This window comes from Podarcis tiliguerta (genome assembly GCF_965153285.1).
Source record: "Podarcis tiliguerta genome assembly, chromosome: 16".
Taxonomy (NCBI): Eukaryota; Metazoa; Chordata; class Lepidosauria; order Squamata; family Lacertidae; genus Podarcis; species Podarcis tiliguerta.
In genome coordinates this window covers 17,309,422-17,317,188 of record NC_139549.1, presented here as the reverse complement: position 1 = coordinate 17,317,188, position 7,767 = coordinate 17,309,422, and the positions used below count along the sequence as shown (strand labels likewise).

Below are 7,767 nucleotides of genomic sequence, written 5' to 3'. Positions count from 1 at the left end.
TGAGAAGTAGCTTTGTCTGAAAACCTGATGCAATGCCACATGGAATTCTATGTTGAGATTCCTGTATTGCAGTGGGTTGGACCTCAGGGTCCCTTCCGACTCTACAATTCTATGTCTAGTTCCCCTTCTTGTCATACTTGGCCAGATCTGTACCAACATATTCCCCCAGCAATCACTCACGTTTCTCTTTGGAGAGGTTATTTAGGACAAAACAGATACTTTGGGTTATTTTTGTTTTGTTTGTTTCATTTGGTGCTTTTTAAGAAAATGTTTATTTGGTTTTTAGATCAAAGTTTTACAATCACATATTCATATACAACATAAAAACAAGATTCCAAAGAATCTCTAGGATTTCCTTCCTCTCCTTTGTGGGTTAATCATTTCCTCCTGCATCTTTTGTGATAAGCCAAATATTTTACATCTCCATTATGTCCAAAGTTCACCATTAAACTACAAGTGTTATCCCAGTCCTACTAACGGTTTTAACTGTTTACAATGGTTTTTAAGGCAAATTATAAATTTTCCCCATTCCTTATTAAAATTTTGGTCTTCCTGATTTCTGATTCTTCCGGTCATTCGGTGATCTAATCCGTGTTTCTCTTTCGCCCTCTCCTGCACAAGTCAGCAAGGCTGATATCACAACAAGTCATTGATAAGTCAATTCTGTAGTGGCTGCACCCGCAGTGCTGTTATCTCCGTGGTATATAGTCCAATTAGGGCAGATTTCCTCGGAGGTGGGGAAGTTTTTAAGCGCAGCACTCCGGGAAGGAAAAGCGTGGCGCACCCGGAAGTCGAGTCCAGGGCAGCCGGAAGTAGGAAGTTCTCGCTTCTCACGCTTCGGAGGTGACGAGAAGGCGCCAGTTCTTAAGCAGGTATCGACCAAACGGAGGGCTGGGCTGCAGGTTTTGGGGCGCAGGACGCTTTGAAAGGGTAGGTTAAAAAAGAGATGAGAGCCCGATACTGCCTTCCTAAGGGCGGGGGGTGGGCCGGTCCTACCTCACAGGGCTGTCGTGGTGCTTGCCGAGTTTTTATTTATTTCATTAAATTTATACGCGGCTTGATTGTAAAAGAAACAAACAAACGAAAGCGGCCTGCAAAAAAAACACCAAAAACCTCCGCCCCCCATTAGAATGATCAATAAGAAAAACTAACAAACAATAATTTAAGACTTTAAGAGTTAACACGCGAAGCGCATTGAGTGCTGAAATATAGAGCACCAAAGTGCTAAGTAAGCTCTATGAGTGGAATCCAACTAGTTTACTTCTAGCAAGGGTTGCCAGATGAGGAGTATCGCAGATCTTGAGATTTGGGACGTCTCAGTTTAGAGAAAAGGCAAGTAAGTGGCAACATGATAGAAGTGTATAAAATTCTTCATGGCATGGAGAAAGTGGATAAGGAAAAGCTTCCCTCCCTCTCCCCTAACACCAGAACTCGCGGACATTCAATGAAGCTGAATATTGGATGAAATAAAAGGAAGGATTTCTTCACACAGCACATAGTTAAACTGTGGAACTCATTGTGGGATAGAGGATGTTGGAATAAATCACACACGCACTCCCCCAAAACTCCAGATGTTTTGGACTACAACTCCATGCATCTGGGGCTGATGGGAATTGTAGCTCATAACATCTGGATGGCGCCAGGTTGAGGAAGGCTGGACCAGATGAATCTTTTCTTCAGATCCAGCAAGGTAGTAATTGTAACAGAATAGATAAATCTATGAAGGATCAATGGCAGTTCTCAGTCGTAGAACATCCATGTTCAAAAGCGGTATGCCTCTGAGCCCCTGAGACTGTCCCTGCGTATGATGACTTACTATTATTACATCTTTCCACACACACCCTTCAAGCTCTTCCAGAACTGTGAATGTACCAGAGAGTGAAATCAGCACTGGATCCACAGCCCTTGAACTTGGACGACGTTGGCTGTTGTTGGAAACAGGTCAGTTTTCTGTGGCCCCTCGCCCCCACCCCTATACAAAGAACTTCCCCATCACTGAACACAAGCGAATTCCTATGGAGGTACTTTGGTCCCATCCATTCTTATGTTTTAAACCTGTGGGTTATCTGGCAGGCCTTCCAAGAGTTGTGGGCAGGAGGGTGGAGTGAGAGAACAGGCCTTTTCTCTGGTGCCCCCTGATCATGGAATTCTCTCCCTAGGGAAGCTCACCTGCACTGACATTGTCATTCTGACACCAGATGAAGATGTTTTTATTCTCCTTGGTGCTTGCTCTTTTATTTTTTATATCTGTTCGTAATGTGGGTGGGCTGGCTATGTTACGGTGCATGATTTTTTTGGATGAACACTTTTTTTTACCCATCTAAATATTTTTTCCTTAATATTGTTCCAATAACAGCCTCATTATAACAATGCCAATTTAATCCAATTAATACAATTAGTAAAACTAATAATTAATATACCAAATTATACAATTTAGCTAGACCCCTGTTCCTCTCCCACCCAGAGAGGAATTCAAAGAATGAGTTTCCCCCACCATTCTTTGTTTATCTCCATTGGTCTCTCCCTGTGATGTCGAAAAAGACCTCTATTCCTGGTGCAGGCGGAACAGGATGAACACTTTTAGCATAGATTTTCCATTCTTATTTTTAAAATTGTATATTTTGGGAGTAAGCAACCTAGTGTCCCAATGTTATGGACTACAACTCCCCTCACCACTGGCCATACTGGAATGAGCTTATGGAAGTTGTAGTCTAGGAACATTTGAAGGCCACTGCATTGGCTACCCCTGGTATATTTTGCATGCCATTGTCCCTGTAAAATGCTTTGCAGCTCCTTCCAGTAGTGAGAAGCAATATGTAAACTGAATGAATTAAAAATGAGGAGCAATTGGACCTGGCTTTCATTATCTCCCAGCCCCATGCAGTGCTCCACCTGTTCTAGTTGATATTTCCACCGCTAAAGTACTTGTGATGCTCTCCCATTCATTATTCAATTCACTTTATTTTGGGCAGCCTCCTAGAACGTGGACGTATTCTGCAAACGGCTCCTTGCATCACCCCGCCCCCGGCAGAGACACGGTTCCCCAGGGCTAACAGAACAGCATGTCCCAAGCCACAAAACGCAAGCATGTGGTGAAAGAAGTCCTAGAAGAGTATGTGGTGCCTTCAGAGAGGCAGCAGATCGTCCGGGTGAGAACAGAGGCTCCCCCCCCCCGTGCATCTCCAGCCTGGACTGGCCATGGGCTTCCAGATATCATTGCTCATTTTCTGTCCTGATTATGCAGTGCTGTTTCTAGCAGCTGTGTTCCATCCAAGACAGCTGCAGACTTGGTTGTTGTACATCCCTCATGCTAGTGCCTTCTGGTTATTTTGGACCACACCTCTCAGCAAGCTCCAGTTAGTACAGCTGCTTTGGACAACTGCTCTCATCTGAGCTTGCTGGGAATCAGAAAATTCGTAGTCCAAAACATCTGATGGTTGGGGAGGGCTGTCTTAGATCTGCATTAACCCTGATTATGGATCTGGGGCAGCTTTTTGCAGGAGATTGTACTAGATAATCCTTTGTGTCCCCTACAAAGCTACAGTGCTATGATTCTTTTGCCTCCCTCTGTTCATCTTGTCTATAGCTGGACGGTTCAAAAGAGGTTTGGCTCTTCCTCCTCTGCAGGAGAGGAAAGCGGAGTGGGTGGGTTTCAAGCCAGTCAAACAGAAAGGGCCCTTTTCATGGACTTACAGTGATGGTTGCTGTTTGTGAGTACAAACCCCAGCACAACTTCACAGTGTGGTTGTTGTTTTGCCTATTTCCTCCAGGTGGTGGGGACCCCTGGCAACAATCTCCATGAGGTGGAGACATCTGAAGGGACGCGGTTCCTTGTGAGCATGCCCACAAAATTCCGCAAGAATATATGGATCAAGAGAGGTGAGTGGCAAAGGCTGCTGTCCTCATAACAAGTGATGGAAATTGTGTCCTCCTCCTCCTTTCCAATTCCTGCAAGTTTGTGTCTGTGTGCAATATATACAGTAAGCCCACAACTTACACAAGGGTTACATTCTGCAGATCACGGCTAAAGCCAACCTTGCACATAGTCCAAGCCTATTGAGTTCGGTGGCAGGTGGGATTGCTAGTGTCATTTTCCCTAGAACCTCTCCCCCTTTTAAATTTTTGGCGATGCACATAAAGCTGAATACGCACAAGGTAAATGTGCATAAGCTGTGGGCTTACATAGACACACACTTATCTTTTTCTCCCCTCCCAGGTGACTTCCTGCTGGTAGATCCCATAGAAGAAGGGGAGAAAGTGAAAGCCGAGATTAGTTTTGTCCTCTACAAGGACCATGTTCGCTACCTGAAAAAGGAAGGATACTGGTAAGGACCAAATAACCACTGGTGACACTCAGAATCCCTGCCACCAAAATAGGGTTCAACCCTCAACAACCCACTCACCCCCTAAAAAACCCCACAACCCAGATTTGAGAAGCAGGAATCAACACTCCTGCCTCGCTCCCAGCCAAACAACAAAGTATAGAAACTGGAAGGGGTAGGAGGTCTTGTAGGGTGCCAGGGGGTGTCTGTGGGTATCAAGTTGGACCACCCCCCCAAAAAAAAACTTACACAATTTCTGATAGCTTTATTACCACCCAGCTCTCTTCCCTCCAGTAGTAGTAGGAAAGTTGCTACTGACAAGGAGAGCTACTGACAACACCCCTGAAGCCTGCTAGGTCAGCCTCCTCTGCAACCTGGTGCTTTCCTAATATTTTGGATTACAATTCCTATCATACTTGACCTTTGGCCTGATTGGCCGATGGGAGTTGGGAGTCTAAATCACCCCAGTGCACCAGGCTGGGTGAAGGGTATGTCCAGGCTGCTGGTGTGATGTACTTTCCTGACTAGTTTTATGTAAGGGGAATGACCCATCTCTTCTGCAGCTCCCACCTTTGTTTTGGGGCCAACCCTTTGTAGGCTCAAATGTACCTTCCAAACTACTGAGCTACCAATATCCCAGGCTGCCCTTCTCTCTCCTGTTTCTTTCTGCAGGCCTGAGGCCTTCTTGGGTGGTGTGGCAGAAGCTCAGAGCAGTGCTAAAGACAGGTGAGTTTGGGAATGGGACTCCTGCCATGTGTTTGTGTGGAGGCTGGGAGAGCACTCTAGGGACCTCCTGTCTCTCACCTCTAAGGTGTTGTTGTTGTGATGTATTATTATTATTACAATTAATTCATTGCTTTCTAAGCCACCACATAAGATAAAGAAAGAACAACCTATACAGTCGTACCTTGGAAGTTAAACGGAATCCGTTTCGGAAGTCCAGTGTGGCTTCTGATTGGCTGCAGGAAACTCCTGCAGCCAATCGGAAGCCACGGAAGCCCTGTCAGACATTCGGCTTCCAGAAATAGTTCGCAAACCGGAACAGTCACTTCAGGGTTTGTGACATTCAGGAGTCAAAACATTCAGGAACTTCCAAGGTACAACTATACATTTAAAACAAGATTAAAACCCTAGCAAGTGGACCCTTGTGGTAAAGATCCATTTATCCAGCTGAGAAAGCCTGTTGGGACAAAAATGTCTTCAACTGCTTCTGGAAAGTGCGGATCATGGACGCCTGTTGCATTTTGACAGAGGCGTTACCCACAACAAGCTACACATTTACACAAAGCAAGAAAAAGGGGAGGCAAGGACAAGTTATAAAAGTACAGAAATTAGGCTGGATGTTGTAGCCATGGGGCCAGCTGTTGAGTAGTCCTACTTTGCTTCTAATGTTGTGTTTTAATTGTTATAAACTGTGCCCTGGGACCGTAGCATGAAGGGCAGATAATAAATGGAAGTAATAATAATTAGAGAGAAGTTTACACTAAGAGCGCCTTCTGTCTGTCTTCCTTTAGCAGGGATGGGCCACAAAGCCCACCACGTTCTGCGGGGGAGGAAGACTCCGAGGACGATGATGCAGACTTGTTTGTGAATACAAACAGGGTGAACTACAACTACCTGGAGAGTGAAGACAGCAGCGACTCAGATGAGGAGGAGAAGTGACAGGTCAAGCCAGCCTGGGGGCTTCCATAACTTTGCTCAGAGAAAAGGGGCATTGCCTCAAACCCCATCCTCTTGTCTAATAGGGTTAGCTGTTTGTCCCCTTTTTCTGGAGGGGAGCTTGTACTTGCAGGAGCATTTTGGAGCTGCTGTATTGCAGGCAACAACAACCAAAAACTTGCTCAGCCTGTTAGCAGCAGCTATAGCTCATTCCTTGAGGAACTTTGAACCTGTCTTGACCAGATGCCTCTACTGTATTCCAGGCCTCTTTCCCTTTCTCCCTTTGCCTTATTTAATACAATGTGTATGTCCCAAACCCAGACACTGCCTGGCATGCCAGATAGCAGTTTTGCAATAGGTCACAAGCTTCAAGATACATTGATCATTTTGAAGTGGCACTCATTTCTTCTAAAAGTGGGCTGGCCTACATTAAGAGATGGTCAGCGCACAATGGGAGCATCCAAGAGCAAGTCGTATTTAGTAGGCAGGTGCTGAATTAGATGGTATTGGGGATGATCTCAGTGCTTTCTATCCAAATTCTCTGCACCAAAGCCATTCCTCAAATGGCTCAAATCACCTTGCCTTCTATTTCTCCTCCTTCACATTTGCTAGATTTGGCTCTTGAGAGGCAAGGGGACACCCACAGTGAGGGACAACTTCTCTTTTGTATTATAATATTCAACAAATGTTTCAATAAACTTTAGAGACTGGGGTGAGAGCACTCTTGTTTGCAAGTGGGGCCTTTGTGTGAGCTTGCTAAAGCAGAGGGAGGAGGGGAAGGTTCATCTTAAAAAAAACTATGCAAATGGCTTTCTGTGAAGTTCTTAAACCATGTAAATACAGGAAAGCAGCTAGGAGGACAGTTGGACCTTTAGACAAGGGGATTAAATGATTTACTGTGTGAGGAAAGGGCGACTGTAGAGAAGCTGCATTCTATCCAACTGCCTTCAAGGCAAAAGATGCAAGGCAGCACCCCATGCCTGAAAGACTTTCTTAGGAAGGGAATCAGACGTAAATAGTAGCGGCAAGGTTTGCTGATGACGCCAAACTGTCTGGGGTGGTTAAAACAAAGGAGGGGTTGCAGAAAGCTCTGAAATGATCTCTTTGAACGGTGGCTGGGTAATAAAATGTTAAAGATGGTTCAAAATAAAGAAATGCAATGCTAATAAGGTCTGAGCAGGCAGTGACTGACCGGCAAAGAGATGTGGGGCTTGAGGTGGATAACTTGATGAACTTGTTAATCAAGCAGTGGCTGTGAAAAGTGTGAACTGTGTGATGGAGATCATTAGGAAATGAAACAAACTGCCACTATCATAATGCCCCTATACATTCCATGGATGACCACACTTGGGGAGCGGGGATTATGTAGCTTTGGATGATGGGAACTCGAGTCTACCAACATTACAGAGGAACACAAGGCCTCCTTAGAGTGTACACCAGCCTTCACGAACCTGGTGCATTCAGATATTGATGGGACTATTATTCCTGTCAGCCCCACACAGCATAGCATGATGGGAATTGCAGTCCAAGAGTTGCAGAGCAGCAGGTGGACAAAGGCTGCTCTACACTAAATGGCAGCGCTTTCTCAGTCCTGCTTGGGAGAGAACCTGAAGGTTTTCTGCATGCAAAGCAGGCCCCCTTGTTCTCCTGCCCTCTGCTGCCAAGCAGCTTTAGATGGAACCAAAGTTGCTGAAGTTTGTACCATTTCAAGTGGAGGCTTACTGGACATTCCGTGACTAAGCCCATTTTCTATATGTAGGGAATGTGCAAGGAGCCGTCAGTCCCA

General features: G+C 45.3%; 1 protein-coding gene across 3 annotated transcripts; it reads left to right on the top strand.

Moving 5' to 3' along the window:
* Positions 1-783: 783 nt before the first annotated feature.
* On the top strand, positions 784-6,688 carry EIF1AD (eukaryotic translation initiation factor 1A domain containing). 3 transcript variants are annotated; one of them, XM_083416388.1, is made up of 7 exons: positions 784-872; positions 1,850-1,941; positions 2,973-3,149; positions 3,771-3,879; positions 4,217-4,325; positions 4,995-5,048; positions 5,840-6,688. In XM_083416388.1, exons 3-7 carry the CDS (start codon positions 3,063-3,065, stop codon positions 5,982-5,984), a joined length of 504 nt encoding a protein of 167 aa, XP_083272514.1. In that variant the 5' UTR covers positions 784-872; positions 1,850-1,941; positions 2,973-3,062; the 3' UTR covers positions 5,985-6,688. The 3 variants fall into 3 exon arrangements, with proteins under 3 accessions (XP_083272514.1, XP_083272512.1, XP_083272513.1); XM_083416386.1 differs by having other exon boundaries at positions 5,837-6,688; XM_083416387.1 differs by having other exon boundaries at positions 796-930; positions 5,837-6,688.
* Positions 6,689-7,767: the final 1,079 nt, after the last annotated feature.

What these genes read in the sequence shown, in the direction of transcription:
- EIF1AD (XM_083416386.1), top strand. Translation starts at nt 3,063, where the DNA reads ATGTCCCAAGCCACAAAACGCAAGCATGTGGTGAAAGAAGTCCTAGAA. An exon ending in GAATATATGGATCAAGAGAG is followed by an intron (nt 3,880 to 4,216) that starts GTGAGTGGCAAA and finishes CTCCCCTCCCAG; the next exon opens with GTGACTTCCTGCTGGTAGAT. An exon ending in CTGAAAAAGGAAGGATACTG is followed by an intron (nt 4,326 to 4,994) that starts GTAAGGACCAAA and finishes TTCTTTCTGCAG; the next exon opens with GCCTGAGGCCTTCTTGGGTG.